At 35.6% G+C, this 23,997-nt stretch overlaps 1 protein-coding gene across 2 annotated transcripts in view; it reads left to right on the top strand.

The window, feature by feature from the left end:
* The window catches only part of SLC6A11 (solute carrier family 6 member 11), a 104,189-nt gene that overhangs the window by 22,486 nt on the left and 57,706 nt on the right, over window positions 1-23,997 (top strand). For both annotated transcript variants that reach the window (XR_015695905.1, XM_087709117.1), the window contains exon 6: window positions 6,336-6,468. Coding sequence is in view for 1 of the 2 variants with exons in the window: in XM_087709117.1 (XP_087565243.1) it covers window positions 6,336-6,468 (133 nt within the window). In the remaining variant the exon portion in view is untranslated. The remainder of the gene's footprint in view (window positions 1-6,335; window positions 6,469-23,997) is intronic.

Here is a 23,997-nt window from a genome sequence, read left to right as displayed (position 1 = left end):
TTTCACTTTTGATTCCTTCCTTGGCTTGTCAGATAAAATTTGTTTATCAGATAAAATTTGTGGTGATGTAGTTAATTTTCTATATCTCTCTCAGAAGTCCAGTTATTCAGTTGGTATTCCAAAATCAGAATTAACAGCCTGAAGGATGAAAAAATATCTTAATCAGTTAAATTATCCATGATGACTTCAATATATTGGTTTCCTGAAAGAAAGATGAACCAGGAAAGCAGAAGAAGCAGGAAGTTTCAAGCTATAAACTGACGAACTACATGTTACAGGATTTCCTCCTAAGGCAAGAGGATGAAGAGTTTGGAATAAGATAGGAAAAAAATAGCCTTCTCATCAAGCAAATAGAGCAAAATGTCTAATACTTTCCCACATGGATGGCTAAAAGGGAGACCGTCTTGCAGGAAAGCACCTTTAAAGAAGAGAAGGTTATATATTTAGGGGGAAAGAGATTTCTGTTAGAGAAAAGAAAAAAGAACAACCTTCCTGGTTTGCATCCTGGAGTCAACTGTGATGAACTTAGTTTAGTTTCTTTGGATACCTTATAATTTGAGTATGAATCCTGAGTTCTTATGTTGAAGGGTAATAGGACCAGGCTTGTTCATTTTTTTTTATTCCTTAGGGAATTTAGCAAATACAAAGAAAAAAATACCAAATTCATATTTCAGGATAATGATGAGAAATAATTTTATTTGTTTCTTAGACTTCCCAACTCCCAAATGATTTTAGGCATCATATAACACGGAACATTTATAAAAAAATATATATCTGATCAGAACAGAAAATATTCAAAATCAAACCAAAGCAAAGCAGGCAAAAGGGCACTACAATTAGATGGGTGATAAATAAATAAATAAATCTATAATTAAATGAATATCCCTGTCCCCATAACCTGGGAGAACAATCAAACCTTTAATAAGCCTGAACAACAGAGGGATAGACAAATGAATGGTGGGGGGGGGTCAATCACTGCAACAGAGTAGAGTAGGCACACTTCCTGAGTCCACTCTATATCATTCTTTGATTAATGAGAAATAAATTGTACCTTTTTAGCAGAGATGATTGTAGATAAGCCATCACTCAGATAGCCAGGCCCTGTGTCATCAAAACAGTAATGGTCACCATCTTAAATTGTGCCTGGAAACCAACTGGTAATCAGTGCAACTTGTAGAGCACCATGTGGGGTGAGACATGGATAACACAGCACCCCCTTCAGTTCCTCCACCACCACATTCTGAACCAGTTGTAGCTTTGGATGATCTTCAAAATCAGCCTCAAGTAAAATGAATTCCAGTAATCTAATCACAAGGTGACTGGGACATAAATAATTGTCTTAAAGTTTTTCTGATCCATGAAAGAGTATAATTGGCACATTAAGTGTACCTGTGCCAAAGTCTTGTTGGCCATAGCTTTCATCTGTTCTTTGAGCAGGAGCGGAGACTTGAACTGGGCCTCCAGATTGTGCACACGTTGTAAATGGGGAAGTTCAATCCCAGTGGGAGTCAGCAGTAGTTTATCACCAGAAATGCGATGGTGGTACTGGAAACAAATATAATTACTCAGGACTGGCCCGTGGTGGTGCAGTGGTTACAATGCAATATTGCAGGCTAATTCGGCAAACAGCTGACTCACTGATTCAAGGTTGACTCAGTCTTCCATCTTTCCAAGATTGGTAAAATGAGGACCCGAATTGTTGGGAGCAATATGCTGATTCTGTAAACTGCTTAGACCGGACCGTAAAGCACTCTAAAGTGGTATATAAGTCTAAGTACTATTGATATAGAGTCTGAGGCTGTTCAGCCCCTTCCAGATCCACATAACCTCCAGGCACTATGTCAGGACTTTGACCACATTGGTCAGATGGCCAGAGATTGAGATATATCCTATCTGTGGTTGGTAAGATCCACTCTTTGTCTTTGTCCAGTGAAGCTCCAGGTTTCCTTGGCTTTATTTCCCAATGCTCCTCATTTCACATTTTATTTCACATTTATGCAGAAATTTGGAAATTTTAAAAATAAGGCATCAGAAGTTTTAAGCGCCATTGTAGAATGAAACTATAATTATAAAAAGAATTATTAAAGAAGTTCAACACAATTCCTGTATGCTTGACTGGAGTTTATGAAAAAAAAGGTTATCCTGCTTTCCCCCTTTATTTACCCAAAAGCTTCCAAATCTATCATCTTTTTACCACGGTCAATGATGCCCTTTGAGAAATAAACGTTTGCATCCTTTGGTAAGGCAGCTTATATGGAAGCTATCATATATGACATTTTAGATCATTATAACATTGTTTTGTTCTGTAATGCTTCCCTTTTTCTACCAAACTGAGGTTCTTTCTGAGAGAAACAGGCATCCTGCTTGCTTTCTTCTAGTGTTTAAGAGTACTGGCTTCTCTTTTTGTTAGAGTTTTTGTTGGCCTCAGGGTTGACCAAACTATTGTGACTGAGCAAATATTGAGCCAGTTAGGAGGAAATTTTAGAGACCCATTTATTAGGGTGACAATCAGATGTTGCCAGTGGGCTGAAAATGTCAAACCAATGTTCAAACCAAGCCATTTAAAAAAATTACAACAGAGTTACAGAGAGAGGGCAGATCAAATGTTTTTTTAACAAAAACATACGATGAAATGCTGAAAAAAAAATTGACAAACAGTTACCATAGCAATAAGACAAACAAGTATAAGCATGTTTACATTCTGTCAGAATGCTGTGGCACGAAAGATAGGGAAACTAGGTTTTTTTCTCCATGTCCATTGAAGATGAAACACTTTTAAAAAGTCTTTCTATATTATTACATGATTTAGAAAGAATAATCTCTAGAATGTTTGATGAAACACTTTAGGTAAAGAACTACCTTCTAAAGACTTCATCTCTTGATTCTTTGTAAGCTCAAGCCATATGCGAATAGCTATGAAAGGGTTAACTGACACAACAGGTCTTTCCCAAATAAATGAATTCATTCTTTTGCTTCCCCAAACTATAAAACAATGCAGTAAGTACTCTGGTACATTCCTTTTTATGAAATGCTGGCAGTGATTAAATCTCTTGCTATTCAGGAGCGTGCAACAGCCCTACATCCTAGAAAGCCTTGTAAAAGAATTTCTTTCCCAGGAAAATTCACTCAAAGTCCATGGGAAATGCTATGCTGCAATTGCATTATCCCAAAATAACATACTTCTATGAAATGGGGAAAATATGCCTTTGCATTTCTAAAAGAATAAGCTATAATAATTTCATATACATGTTTTCAACCAATGATGTTTTAAAAGGCTTTTGATTTCCCGTCTATCAGCTCTCTCTTCAATTTATGCCTTCCAAATGTATTGTAGTCCTAGGCTATCTGAAGAATGCCATTTTCAGAATTCTGCCTCATAAAGATACATTTGTTCAGTATAATAGGTTATGAAATGTTTCCCCAATTAAAGCTATTTATTTAATGCGTGTAGGCCTTTGAGTCATTGTTTGCTCTTGGCAACTGCCCGGATTGGGCTCTGCAGTTTTCTTGGCAAAGTTTTATGGAAATGGTTTGCCCTAATCTGCTTCTAGGGCTGATGAGACAGAGGGATTGGCTCAAGGATACCAAATTAATGTATGCCTAGAGAAGGACTAGAACTCATGATTTCTAGCCCAGGGCCTTAACCACTACACCAAACCAGATCTCTATTTATTGAATACAATTGTTTAAGTAATTATACATTTAATCTGCTTTTCAAGATTGCATCTTCAAACTAATAATCCTGGAGGAAAATCAACTAACAGCCTTGCTAACAAGGAAACTTATCTTTTCAGGTTGCTTTGAACAACATGAGTAATGAAATGATACCAACATTATTTTGATTGTTTTCTTAAGCTTCTGCACAGATGCAACTAAACACATACCCATGTTGTGGTTGACCACATTAAAGCTAATGTTGAGAATGGTCTTTAAGTAGCAGATTATATTGCTTTATGGTGAAAATTCAAGCAGGACTTTGCACATGAATTTCAATGATAATGGGCTTTCAGATAGGCTGATCCTATGCTATTCAAGTGGAATTTTTAAATGAGCTTTACAGGAAACTGCAGGTAATATGTGTAGTAGTAGATCGCTTTGGGCGCCAAGAGTTTGGTGAGTCCAATCATTTTGCTTTGAATATAGATTGGTCTAAATTATTCCTAGTCAGTGTTCCCAACCAACCTCACAAGGTTGCTGTTGTGAGGAAAATAGGAGGAGGAAGGAATATTATGTATGTTCCCTGCTTTTTAATTAAAAATCTAAAACAATTGCTATCAGAAAACAAATTTGATAGACTCGGGGCTCATAGCATCTTCGATCTGAGTCTTTTTATAAACAAGTTATGCCCTTCCTACGCAGTACAAATAATAATATGAATATGAAGCTATTCGTATTCATATTGGTTTTTGTATTGATAAGCTCCTATTATAAATGGGGGAAAATAATCCAGAAACTTCAGGCCAAAACAGGGAACAGACCTATTAAATGCTACAATATAGCCATGACCTTAACCAGTATTATACTACTTTCAGTAATATACAGGTAATCCCTGGTTACGAGCGTCCCCTTAGTGAACGTTCAAAGTTACGCAATAAGTGCCCCCTAGCGTTTATGAACAAGTCCTGAAACTACAAATCTTGCAGCACCATAGCAGTTGTTCACCCTTATGAACAACATCGGCGGCTCTGCAATATTCATCCTATACGTTGCCAGCAAAAATGGAGCTTCTAAGAGGCGGATGTCTTTCTCTTCCAATTGGAATTGGGGTGGTTTTTTAATGGTTTATTTAGCATGGCAGTAGAGCCAAAACCTGCAGTTTCTTGCACTGCTAGTAAGCCAGACCTGCCTGACAGAAGACATCATGCCCTAGGCAAAACTGTATGAAATACTTTAACTCAGTATTTCTTAAATATAAATTGTGTCTGATGATCTAAATTTTATTTCAGGGAACTTTATGTAGTTTATTTTTGCTTTCAGAATTCACAGTTACACTCTTTTTGATATAATTAGTAAATTTTCTTGAATTAATTCTAATAAGACTGAACCTGTGATTTTGAGACTGATCAAACCTGTGATTTTTGGGACTGATCAAATTCACTTGAAAGAATGGATACTGCAGGGGAAAATACAGATTTAAATAGATGAGCTAGTGTCCAGAGATGTTCGGAAACAGATTTGATTAGGTTGCTGCAATGAATTTAGAACCCATCTCTAACATCTCCTTAAATATAAGGGATTTACTGAAGCTGTGTTGTATCTGATAGGAAAATGGCATTTACATTCTATAAGTAAAGGCTTTCTTCTTCCATATATTCCAATTGCACAAATCCAATGACACATTGTCCTGCATGTGTTAATTGTAATGGAAAGTGCTATTTCCTTTTATTTACATGATCGATGTTAATGATAGGAAATTTATTATTTTTTAATGAAATTTTAAAATCTTAGTTGTTAGGATTGGAAGTTGTATTTAGCAGATATACAGTTTAGGAGATCTGCAGCAGAACTGGCTGTCTCTGATAGACAAGACTTTTATTTGGGCTTGTTACTTAAGGGGCATTCTGGTTTGCAAATGAGGTTTGTAGAATATACTTTATTGATTAATTTACATCTTTTTTGTGTCTATTTTTAATATTAGCTATTTAAAATTGTATCCAAACTTTAGAGGCTACCTTGCAACACTAATAAATAATAATAGTAACTATTTTCCTATCATTTTTTCTACAAATGTTTCTCCCCCCACCCTCCCTCAGATGTAGTATTATTCATTGGTTGTGATAAGAATTGACTAACAAGCTTGTTCACCGAGTATGACATTATGGGCTGATTGGCCTAAAGTCACCCAATCAACTTTCATATGTAAAGTGGGACCCAAACAGGAGCACGTGCACAGGGGAGCATCAGAAACCAGAAACAGAGCTCCCTGGTATGTGAACAGGAGTTCCCTGGCACGCATGCACGAACTGGGAAGCTGAGCACATGTGAAGACCAGCTGGCTGGCACACATGCAAAACCAGAAGCTCAGCTTTCTGGTGCAGCCATGTATGCCAGGGAGCTGCTCTTAAAGTTTCCGGCGCTCCTGTACATGCGAAGACCAGCACTGGAACCCGGAGGAGCAACGTGCAATGGCTGGTGTGTCAAGAGAGATGGCTCTGCATTCTACTTCTGGCATGCATGTCATAGGTTCACCATCACGGCACTAGACCAAACTAGCACTTATTATAACAACAATAACAACAACAACAGTACTACTCTTAACAGATTATGAGATTTCTGGCAAGTGGTAGCTTCTGCATTAAAGCTGTAGTACTGATGTTTATTTATATCATTTTTAGACGAAGAGTCTTGGCCATATCAGACGGTATTGAACACATTGGGAATCTTCGCTGGGAACTGTCACTATGTCTTCTGGCTGCCTGGACTATCTGTTACTTTTGTATTTGGAAAGGTACAAAGTCAACTGGCAAGGTAAAAAACAATATGTGCTACAATTTATGCTGCATAATATAGTCTGGATTCTTTTTCCTTTACTTATAAGTGCTGAGGACTGTTCATGAATTTTACACAAGATAAGCTTCCTTCTATTTAATATTAAACACTGGTCATCTGTTTGAGCTCCTTCAACAAATAAAAAATGTGATATTCCATGGTGAAAAATATTAACTGGACGAATCAATTTTTAAAATAGGTATTTTCAATAATGTTTCTTTTTCTTTAAACATTCCAACAAAAAGGACTAAATCACAAACATTGTTTTTGCACATCATGATAATCCAAGATATGAAGGATCCTTAAATATGAATGAGGTATATGCTAATTCATATGGCTGAGCTGATCCCTACCAGCTATATTTCTCTGTCCTGTCAGAGTAATCAGCTAATCAAGGATTGAAATGTCTCTTCTGATTGTTTGAATGATAATAAATCCAAAAATTCTGGCTTGTCCTCCAAGGAAAAGCTAAGCATGGCTTTTTCTAGGCATCTCATTCTTAGCTTTCTTTAGTTGCTCACTCAGGCATGCTATAATATAAACTAGGAGTGAATTTGGATTAGGACTATGCAGTTAGTCACCAGTGGGACTGATGTAATTTAAAGATTTAAGATGCAATGTAATGCTCTGCACAAGGGCTAGCTTTAATCAAAATGATATCTGCTAGGCTTCGGCTTGTCGCTTTAACAAAATCAATATAAACTATTCCCTACAGATGAAAAGCAAGTAAGAGGCATTCTGTAATCAATGTCATTTGAAACCATGAGGAATATCACAGTGAGTTGCAACAATTTGCAATCCCTTTGCCCACATACATTCTACCTTTTAGAACAGGGGTGTCAAACTAACGTCATCATGTTATCATCACGTGGCGTATCGTGACTTTTCTCCCTTCACTAAACCGGGGGGGGGGGGAGGGGAGCGTGTCAGTGTGTGATGCATCTGGCCCATGGGCTGCAAGTTTGACATTCCTGTTTTAGAATATAGAGCATGTGAAAGACCGGTATGGCTAGACATTTATGTTGCAATACATTAAGGTGTTGGACTACGGTTGGGAAAACTTAGTGTTAAATCAGTGAAAGTTAAATCTGAAAAAGCTCCAGATAAAAGCTCCCCAACTGACTTTAGGCTAAATACTATGACTTGGAGAATGCTATGTATACTGCCCTGAGTTCTTAAAGCAAAGAAAATGTATAACTCCCTTGACTGAATATGTATATGTATGCGTATCAGAATTAAACTATTTTTTTCTTCAGTTTATCCTTCATAGAAATAAAACAAAGAATAGTGTTTTTATTTTAGTTACGGTGCTAAACTTTTTTCTCTAAGAACCTCTTATTTTAAAATTTAGGAAGGTGCCCCAAAAGGCTTTTGTTGACATGGGCTATATTTATATTTACTGTACAGCAGTCCTCAATTTATGGTTGATTAGCAACAGTTCATGGATCCCCCCAAAGATACTTATGACCCAGATTTAAAGTTCTTATGGTCAGGACCCCCCCCCCTTGCCTCCGGGAGATGCTCAGCAATCAGTCCAGCGTTGATGGCTGTTTGCAGCATCTCATAAATACATGTCCACAATTTACAACTTATTTTTGCCAGAAACCAACGTTATGTCTTAATTTCTAGCAAAATTGCAGACAATGGTTCACTTAAATACCACAGTGTTCTCTTAACGATTGCTGCAAAAAAGGATGGAAAATTGGGTATGGTCACATGAATACTCAATTAACACTGAATGAGTTAATTCTGCAAACAAATGCTTTGTGTGAATGCAAGACTATATTCACTAGGTCCCATCACTTTTTTCTATTTATTCTTTCAATTTCAAAAAATAAGAAAGTGAAATTGAAAGTTATTTCAGTTATAGAGCAAACATCTATTTACCTGTCTACTTTATTATGTATTAAAGGCAGCTATGACCTAATATCTGGGGTTTAGTCTGCCATTTCTGATTAATAGTTTAACTGAATTATTATTCTCTAACTGGAACGGGACAATTCAAATATTTTTTGATGCTTGATATAACACCTGATTATGAAAAATGTGTGTTTAGCCAATAAACTTTAATTCCTGCTGAAGAATATGCTATCAGAAGTGCCCTGGTGGTATAGTGGTTAGAAGGCAGTATTGCAGGCTGACGCTGCCCACTGCAAGGAGTTCGATCCTGACCAGCTCAAGGTTAACTCAGCGTTTCATCTTTTGGAAGTTGGTAAAATCAGGACCCAGTTTGTTGGGAGCAATATGCTGACTCTAAACCACTTAGAGAGTGCTGTAAAGCAGTATCAAGCAGTAAATAAATGCTATTGATTTCAGAATCTCAAAATCCTCTTTCACAACCTCTGGTCTTGCATCTCAATTTCAAAAGCTAGAACTTAATGGAAGTGTGTCAGACATCATGAAGAGTATATATGCTCTCATATCCAGCATAAAGTTACCATATCAGGGTGCACAAATCCTGATAGTTAATGAATGACATTAAAGAGTTAGAGCTTTGTGTACTCTTAGGTCCCATTTACTGGCCATTCAGATGTTTGCAGTCTGGACTGGTACCCGTAGTTTTAAAAAAAGTACCTGCAACTTGTCTGTAGTTTTTTCCTATCGGTTTCTAATTTCATTGCATGTTTAATAATGAAACCCATAACAAATGAATGGAACACAGTTTTAAATTTGTTTGTTTATTTATTTAATTCATCAAATTTATTAAAAAAAGCCATTTCACAGATGTGACTCTGGGCAAGCATGCAATAAAAGAAACAAAACAACCATTTAAATAGTTTGTGCCTTCCAAGTCTTCTTAGCAGTTACTATGTTCTACTCCTGTTATCCATGCCGGGTTTTCGTTCTCACTGTGGCCAATTCCTTCAAGTTATTCAGGCTGTCAATTCCAACTCAGTGTCTATGCTCTCACTTCTTTTCGGCAAAAAAACTGAACTGCAAAAACAGTCTCCTTCCCAGAGCCTCTTTCTTTCCAGCTCACCCTCTCTGCCAATTTCGCGCTGTCCTCCTCTTCTTTGGGTTGTCAATAATAGTAACATATGTCTCGATTTCAACTGCTTTCTCTCTCTGCTTCCTTCTTATGTGGTCGTCATTGCTCCAGTCCTAACCAAATGGCAGGATAGATCCTCATCCGTTTAGTGGGTTTCTCCTACCCGCTGGGGGAATTTGCCTTATCACCCCAGTGTCTTCAGAGTTTCCCCTTTAATATGCTGGTCCCTTTAGGATCCACAGTGCTCAGAAATGAGCCCAAACGAAGAAGTTAGAGGTTAGGAGAGCTCCTGTTCCTCAGCTCCAAGCACCACAGAAAGTTTAGTCTTAGTCATCGTCTTCTTCTACTACTACTACTACTACTACTACTACTACTACTACTACTACTACTTCTTCTTCTTCTTCTTCTTCTTCTTCTTCTTCTTCATCTATCTATCTATCTATCTATCTATCTATCTATCTATCTATCTATCTATCTATCTATCTATCTATCTATCTATCTATCTATCCTATATTGTATTCTATTATTATTATGTGGTTAATTTTTGGTGAGATTCATAGCCTTTGGGGCTGGTTGGTGGCTCAACAGCTCGAGTCCTAACCAAGAACCTAGGAACTGTTAAGGTAACATCGGAGGATATAAGCTATTCCAAGTAGGGTGTTTTAATTTTTGCACAAATTCCAATGGATCATTTTTTAATTCAGTAGCACAAATGATCCATTGGAATTTGTGCAAAAATTATAATATTAAAACAGCAACAAACTGGTGGTAAGATCAGCCTGAAAAAGTCACCGAAAATCAAATGGTCAAGATCTCGTGGGATTTCCGTATACAAACGGACAAAATACTGGCACAAACCAGCAGTGGTAATTCCAGTGGTAATGGGCACACTGGTTGCTATTTCAAAAGCACTGGAATTACATTTAAAACAGTTAAAAATTGACAAAATCACCATCAGTCAAATGCAAAAAGCCGCACTGCTTGGATCTGCACGCATATTACGAAAATACGTTACGACGTCCTAGGGCCCTGGGTGGGGCCCGACTAGTAACCAATGCCAAACCCGGCGAAACAACTGGCCTCTGTAATACAAGTGTATATTAATATTAATATTAATATTAATATTAATATTAATATTAATATTAATATTAATATTAATATTAATATTAATATTAATATTAATATTAATATTAATATTAATATTAATATTAATATTAATATTAATATTAATATTAATATTAATATTAATATTAATATTAATATTAATATTAATATTAATATTAATATTAATATTAATATTAATATTAATATTAACATTAACATTAACATTAACATTAACAATATTAATAATATTAATATTAATAATATTAATATTATAATAATAATCAGCTGCTGTAAAAAAATCACGCAGACTGATTATAAATTGCGGCACAATTCAGTAGCACAAATGATCCATTGGAATTTGTGCAAAAATTATAATATTAAAACAGCAACAACCTGGGTGGGGGCCGACTAGTAACCAATGCCAAATCCGGCGAAACAACTGGCCACTGTGATACAATTGTATAATAATAATAATAATAATAATAATAATAATAATAATAATAATAATAATAATAAGTAAAGAACAAAAAACTACTGAAGGTCCAACAGACCAAACAAGAATACAGAAAAGATGTGATAAAATCAAGAATGGAGAGTTGGCAGAACAAAGCACTGCACAGCCAATTTCTGGAAAAAATAAAAGATAAAGTGGACAGTGAACAAACTTGGTTATGGTTAACAACAGGTACATTAAAGAAAGAAACAGAGTCACTAATCCTGGCTGCGCAAGAACAAGCTATCCGCACAAATGCCATTAAGGCCAAAATCGAAAAATCCTCTGATGATGCCAAATGCAGACTTTGCAAAGAAGCTGATGAAACTGTTGATCACATACTCAGCTGCTGTAAAAAAATTGCGCAGACTGATTATAAATTGCGGCACAATTCAGTAGCACAAATGATCCATTGGAATTTGTGCAAAAATTATAATATTAAAACAGCAACAAACTGGTGGGAACATCAGCCTGGAAAAGTCACCGAAAATCAGATGGTCAAGATCTTGTGGGATTTTCGCATACAAACAGACAAAATACTGGCGCATAATACACCAGACATCACACTGGTTGAGAAAAATAAGGTCACAATCATAGACATCGCAATACCAGGTGGTAGCAGGGTCGCTGAGAAGGAACATGAAAAAAATCGCAAAATACCAGGACTTAAAAAATTGAAATTCAACAACTATGGCACAAACCAGCAGTGGTAATTCCCGTGGTAATTGGCACACTGGGTGCTATTCCAAAAGCACTGGAATTACATTTAAAACAGTTAAAAATTGACAAAATCACCATCAGTCAAATGCAAAAAGCCGCACTGCTTGGATCTGCACGCATATTACAAAAATACGTTACAACGTCCTAGGCCCCTGGGTGGGGCCCGACTAGTAACCAATGCCAAATCCGGCGAAACAACTGGCCGCTTTGATACAATTATATAATAATAATAATTATTATTATTATTACTATTATTTATTTTATTATGTATATATGTATGTATGTTCCAGCATAACTTTGGAGTGCCTCATGCAATTTCAACCAAACTTGGTACACAGATGACTTACCCTCTGGAAACAAATACTCAGGGGTAAAATACCCCGTGTGTGTGTGTGTGTGTGTGTGTGTGTTACAGCACAACTCTGGAAGACCTGGGCCTGTTAAGGAGAGTGAGTGTAGCATCCTAGACTGGCAATTGTTTGTGATGTCAGTTCCTTCACAGCTTCCTCTGGAAAGCCTGCCATGATGTTCACCCTCCAGTGGACCAAGGGGGAAGTGCCTGATGGATTTGGGGCAAAGTGCCAGGATCGTAGACAGGGCAGGAAAGAGGAGTGCATGGGAGGGGGAAGGGAGAGGGCAGGGATGATGGGAATGGTAGTAGGGGGAAGAAAGACCCCTCTCAATGGCTTCCTGTCAGACAAACACTTTGATGTCTATAAATACCTGGGCAACGCTGGGTTATCAGCTAGTCATAAATATAGAGAAGGCTGCGGGAGAATGGACCAACATCTTGCATATAAGGTAATTGTTTCATGGGCTCCCTGTTTCCCTGGGATCCCCAAGCGTGTTGGAAGAAGCATATTTTGAGGGATTTCCTAAATGCCAACTCAGATATCCTGGCTAGTTGAAGTCCACACATCTTAAAGTTGCAAATTCGGAAAAACACTGCTTTAACCTTTAATTGCTAAAGGGCGTTAATTAAAATATCATGAATAAACAGCGGAAGAAAATGTATTCTTATGAAATATTCATCTTCCAGAAACTACCTTCATAGTTTCCATTTTTATAAAGAAAGTGTTGCTTTGATATTAATCATTGACAGCTTTTTATTTTAATGCAGTATCTTTGAGATTCAGTGTCCATTTAAAGAATTCTAAATAGATGTGCAGCAAACAGTTTAATAAAAGCTGTTCTAAAAGACAACTTTGCCACCAATAATTTTTGTGGCTGTTGTTCTTTTTATAAAAAGCTTTCCTTAACTCAGTTTTCTACATATATAGTGGACTTCAAATCCCATAGGTTCAAGGAAATAATTCTAATTAGGAATTAGATTTCCTATGAAGAAATCAGATTTATATTACCTGGCATGCTGCAGCTAAAAAACTAAATGATACCATATATTTTAATGCTTTTTTTATATATAGATATGCATCTTCAAGCACTTGCAGTTTCATTTCAACACAGTTTTAGGAAGAATAAAAATAAGCACAGGTTGTTTACTTGTTTTACTATTAAAGTAAGGAAGTTCTTAATCTTCCTGCTTAGCCAAGCTTTAGCTATTCTTTCTGCTTACAAGAGTGTGGCCAGGAAGACCATGCTGAATAAAAGCATTAACAGTTAAGCCGATAGTTTGATTAATCTCACATGTGCAAATTTATAGCCTGGTATTCACAATTCTACTGGGCTGCTCATTTATCTGTTGGCACTGTTTACACATTATTTATTTACGTGCAATCATGATTTGTTTTAGCTATGATTTAGCTAAGTCCTAATTTTATGTTTATAATGATTTAACTATGATTTAGCTTCCTGCATCACATTTGTTTGCCTCTGTCTTAGCTCATCTATCCACTGTCATTTAGGGAGTTCCTGACAGGGAGAAAAATTATAGTTTGGTATACTTTCTTTTTCCTCTGTAACTCTTTTAATTTTTATTCAATAAAACCTCTTCAGCGTTTGCACCAGTTTGAGCCTATTGTCTTTGCATCCCAGAATCTAGCTGCTCTTGCCAACACTGTCAAAAAGTGTACTTCAGAAGTAGAGCAGAAAAACATGTCCCGAGGTCACTTTGACAGTGAATGAGGACATCAACTGTTACAAAAGGATTTTGTCTAAATTATGGGCATCTTTCCCCCTTAGGGATGCCAATAATATCATACAATCACAATTCCTATTATGTTTTTCAGAAAGTCTTGATATTTAAATAGGTTTTAAAACTGAGTCATTTTGGTGGTTTGTGTATATACGCGTATACATTATAAGAATGTAGCGAGTGAGTGTTGTCTCTCTCCCTCCCTCCCCTCTTTCTCTCTCTCTGTGTCTTAAAGAGACAGTTCCATATCAGGTGAAGCCCAAAATGCATGGTAGTTAATAATTTTGCATTGCTTAAAATCAACATGGTTTAATCCTTTTATTATGCATTGGAATGCAAGTATTTGTGTCTATGCTAAATGGAAAATTGGTAAGAATTATAAAGTCATATAACTGTTCACTTATGTGGAAGGAATTCCAAAAAGAAGAAGATTAATTCCCATTGAACCTATTTGGAATGAAGTATTTCATTAATATTAATATATCTGCACTGTACCGTACTGAATTAAAAAGCTTTGTAGATTTTATCTTTATAAATAATAATAGTCATTATTATGTACACAAAAATATGAACTCCCAATTGCCACAATGTGGTCTTTATACACATTAAATTCTTCCCAAGAACCTAAAATGTTGTAATGTATCGACATAGTATATATCTGTAATATCCAAGCAGTGTGGTCTTTTGTTAATTGACCAGTATAAATGTTATCTATGACCAGATTTTATAACTGCTGTCCAAGATATTTTGAAATGGCATCCAGTATGTTGAGAACCACTAGGATCACCATGACACACTTATATCACAATCTTTCAACTTTGGTTTTTATATCTTGATACTTCAGGCATTTTCCAATTCTTTGTTTTCTATTGCAGTATCCTCTGACATTGCCATATTAATTATCCACAATTTCTTATTTTCAATGATAGTTATATCTGATGTGTTGTGAGCCAGTGCATTATCTGTCTGTATTCAGAAATCTCGCAATATTTTAGCTTCTCTCATTTTCAACTCTCTGTTCTCACTGATTTTTCATTACTAATACATGATCATTTTTATAGATGCTTCAGGGAATCATTATGGTTACTGTGCTGTTGTTTATAATCAGATTGTACAATCTTCTTGAATGACCTGTATATGATTTACTGCTCTACTGCCTCTTTTTTTTGCATAATCTGCACTTTGAATCATTTAATGATTTCTCAGTTCTGGCCTTGTATTAGTTCAAACAGCTTGCTCTCAAATCAAGCCTTCAGTTTCTTTTTTAATGCCCCATTTGTAAGCCATTGCCCGGTTTTTTCTTTATCCAGTTTTCTCTCAATTTTTTTTTTTAGAAATTGATCATAAATTTCTTTGCCAACATTCTATTTGTGTTTTTAGATTTTCTGATATCCATGTTTTGTTTCCTGTACCATTCTATACAATTATTATTATTCCCTCCTATTTTCTGCACAAGAACACTATTGTGTACATGTCACAGGCGGGTGGTGTTTGAAGAGTAACATCATGCCATCGCTTTTGTCAGAGTGTTAAAAGTGGCAAGTGCCTCTGAATGCTGCTATTTACTATAAAAGATTGTGAGAATTTGGGTTGTATACAAGAATGATGAGCAGCTCTGGTTGCGGGAGAGACCATTTTTTTGTAATGTCACAAGTGAAATTAGGAAAAATGGACATGGAAGAAAAGAAAAAAAATGATAAAAACTAAAGTTAAGAATAGAACAATAGTAGAACAAGGTATGAGCCATATTTATAAAGATATCAGAAGATAATCGTTCAATGGAGTAAATGGAAAGTGGTTCTTAGTAAAGAGGATGTAGAAGCTGCTTGAAATAGAGTGAAAGGAAATATGTTACAGTGTCACTGAAGTGTGTGGAAATTTTTAAAGAGATGTCTGGGAAATGATTCTTGCTAGAATTATAAAATGAATGAGGCATGCATGAGAAATACAGAATGACAGAATGACAGAGCTGGAGGTCTTCTGGTCCAACCCCTGACTCAGGAGATCTCATATCATATCAGATAAATGGCTGTCCAGTCTATTCTTAAATACATTCAATGGAATGATGGTTGCAAAAACTAAGATTTGGGAAAAGGTATAATGCAATAACATAACAGTTAATGTAGACATGAATAGTTACAAACAGAGTATAGTCCGATAGTGAGAACAATACTGTGCATATTATAAAGAGTAAATGCAGAGTGATTTTGATGGAAATAAACAGGAAGAGGGATAAACAAGGATCCTCCAGAGGAGGGAATAAAATTAAAAATAAAAGCAATTCATTTATTACAGATAAAACTGAAAGGAAGAAAGCCTGGAAGGAACATTTTATAGACATTTGTATTAGGATGTCAGTTATACAGGTAGTTCTCAAGTTACAAATGTAATGATCCTGCCCATTCCATTTGTAACCCAAGGATTGTGGGGGTCAATCTCATACCTTGAACAAGATCACCTCTCTTGAACAAGATCACCTCCTCCTTTCGCCCACACATTTGCTAATCAAATGTGAGGCTTCTTAAGTGCACATGAGGCATTTCAGTATGGAGAAGACAATGGGGGCGCCTACTGATGGAACAGGCCATCTGCCTAATATCACCCAAGGCCTCCCTGACTCACTGAAATATCTCATGCTCCCCAAATTGTTCCCCCCCAACCTGTGATACCAGGTCACTTACCTTGTGAAGATCTAGCAAGCAGTCTCCTCTCCAGCCTTGTGTGCCCTTCCTCCATGGGCCACCTCCTGTCAGTTTCAAGACAAAACAGAACTTCCAGGGGCTAGATTTGGCCCCTGGAGACTCCATTTTGACCTGCAATGGGCCAGGAAAGGTCTCTGGATAGCTGAACTGGGCTTCTGAGGGGTGGATCTGCCCCTCAGAAGCTTCATTTTGGCCATCAATGTGCCAGACAAATGTTCCAGAGTCTCTGCGGTTATTCATAAGGAAAAACAACTGTCATGGTGCTGCAAGATTCATGTTTAGGGACTCATTTGGAAACACTAGGAGGCGCTGATCACGTAACTTCAAACATTTGCTGATGGAACAATCGTAACCCGGGGGTTACCTGTACATTTGTTTATTATTAATTGATTTATGGTGTTTCCATACCAGCCACCCAGCCAACTCTAAAACCCAGAATTAAAACAAATGAAATAATAATATGTTGGTATTTAAGAATTAGTGGCTAAAAAGTAAGAATGTTAAAAACAATTGAATGCTGCAGGTGTGATTATGTAACAGGATCAATTTTGTTTATGGAGAAGCTGTTTGCCTTGTTTCACCTGTGTGTGATGACCACAACTGTACCTCATAATTGGAAGGATGTCCTTGTTGTCCCCCTATGTAAAGGCAAATATTGCAAATACAATGATTACTAGGGGTCAGTTTGTTTAGTGTACCTAGAGATGTATTTGGCAGAACTTTGACTGAAACAACAAAAGAGATAATAAAGAAGAAAATTTGGAAAATTCAGTGTGTCTATGCCAGTCAGAGAGTGTGCAGGATGGATAATTCCTTTTCAGGGATCATTAAGAGTGAATGTGATGAAGAAAGTTTACTGAACATTCATAATTTATAGAAAAAAACCCATGAACAATTGCACAGACTTGGATTAGGGAATATTTTGCACAGATATAGAATTGAAGATTATCGAATGTTCCAAGAGCAGTGCAGTGGGATGAGGAAATGGCCTTGAGGGATATGCAAAAACTGGTTAAACAATTGTTTAAGCATGTATTTAGCTTAATTCTATACATTTTCATACTATGGTATATAGTATGAAAAAGAATGTGGACATAAAGGTCAGGAAAAACATAAAGGTAAGTTGAAAATGAGGAATTGGTGCATAAGTTTTATGTAAAAGAAGAAATAAAATCAATAAGCAATTAATGAATGTGGAATGGATATATACAGTATTTAAATGGTTAGTAGAAAAAGTGGGTTTTTTTTTTAGAATTAGAATCAAATTGCATACCAAATATATGAAGTTAGATTGAATGTTTTAAGAGAAAGAAAATGTTTGCATGGTTAAGCGATGTATAAATTAGTGTAAGGATGTGGTAGAATCAGGAATTTTTGGAAAAAAAGAGAAAAGTAGGGATAAGATATTGTATAATGGGAAATGTTGGTATAAATGGAGGAAGTTGGTTTATTTATTTAAAAAATGTATATGGCAGTATATATCATTTTCCTGAGTAAGACAATACATGTTGTATTTCAGAGCATTGAATTTTTTTAAAAAAAGAAATTATCTACATTAAAATTATTTCTCCAAGAAAATAAAATAAAGTTATATTCATCCATATAGTCTTCTGCTCAATGATATTCTGTGGCTGAATATGAAATTTTATTGCTTGAAAAACCTTTTGGTTACCACCAATAAATTCTGCTTTGGGGTGAGGATTCTTATATATACCATCAAGCGTGCACTCTTTTTAATAATGAATCAGTACTTTGTTAATGTTTGAATGGTACAAATCAAATTTGTATTCTGAATTTTTCTTTCTTTTTTATATATTAACATGATCTAATTTAAATATCAAGATTTTGTTTACCATTATGACAACAGGTTCATTGCTTCATCAATCATTGACTTCTATAGAAAGTTTAAAAAATGGAAGAAAAAAGACTAAGGTTATCTTGCATATAGATAGATTCAAAAAAAGTTTCTCTTAAGAGTTTATTAGTTTCTTAAGTTTCTTGAGACATTATTCCTTTAGAAGGATAATGGATAGATGGATGATTAGCATGAACAGTATGATATGCAAACATGAATATTACTGGTGGATTGTTTTAAAGTTTGAAAAATCAGCTAGTCTTTCTAATTTACATAATAAATGTAGCCCCTTAAAGCTGATAAAACAAATTATAACATACTGAATGTCCCTATAGATTTACATTATTTATTTAACAGCATATTGTTATTTGCAAACCATTTCCTGCTAGGAAGAACGTCTGGCTGTTGTTGTTAGTCGTGAAGTTAGTCGTTAGTTAGTCGTGAACCCCTGTCCATGGGGTTTTCATGGCAAAGATACTGTAGTGGGTTGTCATTTCCTTCTCCAGTGGATCACATTTTGTTAGAGCCCTCTGCTATGACCTGTCCGTCTTGGTGGCCCTTCATGGCATAGCTCATAGCTTCATTGAGCTGCACAAGCCCCTTCGACACAATAAATCAGTAATCCATGAAGGGGTCTGACTGTTAGCATTGGTTAAAATATGATGTTAGTTTCTGGAGAGATTGGCTAGCCATAACATATTAATAGCTTGATTGAAATCTTTAGACTAGCAATAATGAATGCAATTGGAAAATGCATTGAGAAGGAATTGCGAAAAGTGGGCAGTGAAGACATTTGGAACTACAGCTTAACTACAGATTTGCCAGTTGCTTCTTATTTTTCCCATTTAAAAAAGAGTAAAGAACTAGAAAATTGACACCATATGGGGTTGATAAAACCTAACATCTGCACATGCTCATAACATTTAGGAAACATGCCTGTGTATCTTTTATCTGCTGCTACTGCAGTAGTCCCATCAGAAGGAGTTAAGCTCCTGCTGCCAGCAGTTAAGACTCAGTCAGTGGTTCCACACAGAAAATTTATTTTTTTCAATAGTGGACTATATAAAGCCTCTAATGGATTCAATGAGGCATAAAGAAAAGTGAAAAAGGGACAGCTGAAGAAAATAAAAGAGAAAGATGTGCGAGAGGGGGAAAAAAAGAAAAAGGAACTGAGGGCCATTGTAAGGCTTTAGGAAAAGGAACTAGGCAGCAATGATTATATCTCCTGAAGTGTCTTTTGTTTTGGGTTGAAGTAAGAGAAGAGAATGGTCCTTCATAGTGAGGCTTTAACATGCAGCCCAAGATTGATCTCTGTATTCAGAGAACGAAAGTAGAACGTTCATGAGATGCATGCAGAGTTTTAGGCTTTCCAGCCTTCTCTATCTGAAGTTTTAAAATACTGAAAATAATTATTTCTCTCCTTCTCTCTTAACTCACTGCCGAAAGCTTAAGGATATCTCTCACCTGCTAACGGTGGAAATCGTGGAAATCGTTGTGCAAGTCTAGAACACTTTTTCAGTCCACTGCTATCTGCACTGAATTGCAAAATGTAGAAACTTTTATTTTCACACACCAACCCCAACTTAGTTCTTTGTCTCAAATAGCTTATTTAAATTGGCAATCCACTGTATAAACTAATTAGGGTCCAGTCTAATAGACATGAAAAGAAATACAGTTTTAATTTAAAATTTCTGCTGGTATTTGTTTAGCTATAGAAATTCAGGCATAGGGAAACTCTGAGTCATTATTGCTTTACATGTGCTTATGTGTGAGTCCGTGTGCTTGGGATAAACACAGTGTAAATTGTAGTCATATAAATTTCCATCTTATGTAGCTGGAATTTCTCCCTTTATGTAAAGCAAGCAGTGATTTCAATTATCCAAAGATCTGATCTTCCTGTTTTCTATAATATAGTGAAAATAATGAACAATAATGAAATAAGTTAACATAATATGTAAGTAAAAGAAGAACAGAAAATAGCATGTCATTTTAACATATGACTGCCTATTTACTAATAATCTACTTTCAATCTTCATTCTATCCTTTCATGTTAGCATAATTACATGTGAGTATTTCAACAAGTTGCAGTGAACATTTTTGCAGGCACTTAGAGCATGCTGATCAACGTGCTAATTATATGCAGATTAGAGAAAGCTGAATGATTTTTGGCATGCAACAAAGAAAATCTAAATGGAAGCTTCAAACTGAAATTATAATAAGGACTTTAACAATGGACAGTTTGATATTCTCAAATCATGGGAATCAATTGGAGAGTAAGACGGGAACAAATAATAAAATGTACCATATAGTGTTCATTTTGTACATGATTTACCAAACCACACAAATAGATGAAAGGAATGGAGTTGTCATCACAATGTCATGGCACATGCATTTTGTGTGTGACAAACTTATGGCTCCTATGCTTAATATAATTCCTGGTCTGAAAATGGAGATATCAGCATTTAGAAATCATTCTATATTTCTATACCTGGTAAAGAGTTTCTGTTCTTAATATAGCAATGCCACTCAATTTCACCAAAAGTAAAATTTCATAGTACTCAAAAGAATTTGTATAGATCAGGGTGTCAAACTCATGTAGTCATGGTGGTGTCACGTGACATATTGGGACTTTTCCCCTTTGCTAAACTGGGCTTGGGCGTGGCCAACGTCCGATGCGTCCGGTCCAAGGGCCGGGGGTTTGACAGCCCTGGTATAGATCAAAATGCCATGCTTACCACTGCCTACTGCCTAATGCAACTTTCCAAGTGAAACTTAAAAAAAAAAAACACCTAGAAAACTTGTAACATAAATTTAATTGTGGTAAGCACAATGTGGTAAAAACAATTTATCTAGCATATTCATTCTACCACCACCATTCCTAAATTGGAAACTATATGTTACCTTTGATGTTTCTGCATGTTATATAATACATGTGCGTATATGCATAATTTTGTATTATTTATTAATTTATTTGGTCATGTTTATGTAGCGTATATTGGAAGTGAAGACCATCTGAGAGCTGTATGCAATGAAATTTAATTTTAATGTATGCCGATTAGTGTACATTCAAAGTGACAATAAAGTTATTCTAAGTTCTAAGTCTCTGATCTGATGGCCAAATATGGCTCTTTCCGGCTTAGACCTCGGTGTGCATATTTTCCAATGAGACAAACCGAGACAGGAAGATCATCTTATTACAATTTATAAGAATATGAGGGATTCTTCATTCAAAGAGGGAACCCCGATCTTTAGCTTACATCCCCTTTTATAGTTAACATAACAAAGAAATCTGAAAGAGGAAAGTTGATTGGACAGGATAATAGCATACATGTTTATTAAAATGAGGTCTAAAGGAGAATACATTGTAAAGAGAAAGGTTGTTTAGGGTTCACAAGAGATAAGCCAGACCCCAATTTGTACTTTACAAACTTTACAAACGTTTCTTATCAAAAACCAGTCTCCAGCTTGTTTATCAGTTTAGAAATGTTAAAAGCTAATAAATCTCGAACATAATTTGAAAAGAAAGAATATAAAGCAGATTAAAATACAAGCTAACTACGTTAGTTAACAAATAACAAAACCCATGTTATTTGCCCATCAGATCACAACAAGAAACATAAAAAAGAGCCAATGTTAAGAAGAGAGCCAGTTTGATGTAGTGGTTAAGGTACCAATCTAGAAAGTAGTCTTGCTTTAGTAACAAAGCCAGGTGACCTTAAGCCACTTACTGTCTCTCAACCCTAGGAAGCAGGCAATGGGAAACCACTTCCAAACATCTTGTCAATAAAACTGGGGCGGGGGGTTATCTGGGCAGTCAGCAGGAATCAAGGCTGACTTGAAGATGCTAAAAAATTTAAAAAATCAAAGTCTAGTATTTCTATACGTACAGTTTCAATTTTAATGGAAATACATTTTTATTAGCATTAATGAATATGTACAATGGCATCTGCATATATAGTTTCAAAAGTAATTAATTCTACCCAAAGAAGAGAACATTTATAGCTCAGTGTTGAACTTTGGAAACTTTGGTGCCCTCTGACGCTGGTGGTTTTCTTGCAGATGTTTTATTGACAAACTAGGTAAGAGATATTGATGATGTTACTTAGTGTGGTAATGAAATGTCTGCAAGAAAACCCCCAAGGTCAGAGAGTGTCAAGGACCTCACTACAATTAATTCTTTCATATTCTGGCACTGGCATTTACCACCCAAATACTCATAGGTGGGATGGTTTTATGTACAAAATAGAAAATGTGAAACCCCGTGTAATATAAATATTTACTTTCAACTTTATTTTAAATGTTTGTAACATTATTTCTATATTAAAGATTAAAGATTATCAAAACCAGTTTGGAATAGTAATCAGATAACAAATGGGGAACATGTTGATATCAAATAAACATTATTAATACCAATATAATTTGTATTTAAAACTTGACTCAAAACATATGTGAAGTGATAGAAATACTATTATTTGCATGCTAGGCTACCATGACGTAGAACATTCACCATGATTAGTTCACTTGATCATGATAATCTTAATCTTAAAAGGTTTGAATGACTATTCAGTATCAAGAAATCAAAGACTGGAGGCCAAACAGTAAACTCTGATTTATTTTCCCCCAAAATCTTCATTAATGTTTCAAGATGCACAGAAACCAATATGATGTACCAAATTGCTTGGAAAAATATGATGCACAAAATTGTTTGGAAAAGAGGAGGCATTGTTGCACAAATGGCTGCTAAATTTAACTAGGCTTTGTGAAGTAGCTAGTAAAGTGTGTGTTTGTGTGTGTGTGTGTGTGTGTGTGTGTGTAGTTTTGTGTATTTGTGTATTTATCTTTCTTGTTAATTTGACCTACTATCTTTGGATCATCAAAAATTGAGATTTATTTTGTTTTTGTGTTACCTGTTTCAATATGCAATTTTGAGAAACATAATTTTGATAACAAGGAGTGACATTAAAGTTGAAAGGGGTAATAATGCATGAAAGCAATATAACCAATTAGCTATTTAGGACTTTTACACATTCTTTTCATATTGATATTCCTTTCTCACCATGACCTTTAGTCATGTTGCAAGAACAATTCTAGCAATTGTTAGAAGTCCTTTTGGCTATCTGGGAATCTGGTAATTGAATTCATAATGCAACTAAGGGGCATTATGCTGGGAAGAGTGATGTAAATATAATCTTCCAGCAAGGTACATTTCTTCATTTAAAAAAATCCAATCTTTAATTATTTATTATTTAATTAAACAATAGAGTACAGAAAGGTGGTTAGCAATAGCACTTAACATTTATATTCCCTTTCAAAGTGGTTTACAGCCCTCTCTAAGTGGTTTACGGAATGAGCATATAGCCCCAAACAATCTGAGTCCTCATTTTACTGACCCTGGAAGAATGTAAGGCTAAGTCAACCTTGAGCCCGTCAGGATCGAACTCCAGGCTGTGGGCAGAATTTGCCTGCAATACTACATTCTAATCACTGCACAATCACGATTCTGTTTATCTACCACTAAATCATGGCAGTGAATGTAAAATATATATAAATAGA

This window comes from Thamnophis sirtalis, unplaced genomic scaffold, assembly GCF_051295495.1.
Source record: "Thamnophis sirtalis isolate CommonGarterSnake01/CBP01778 unplaced genomic scaffold, rThaSir2_p1.2 scaffold_3, whole genome shotgun sequence".
Taxonomy (NCBI): Eukaryota; Metazoa; Chordata; class Lepidosauria; order Squamata; family Natricidae; genus Thamnophis; species Thamnophis sirtalis.
The sequence above is the reverse complement of the archived record's forward strand: the minus strand, read 5'-3'. Positions and strand labels throughout refer to the sequence as shown.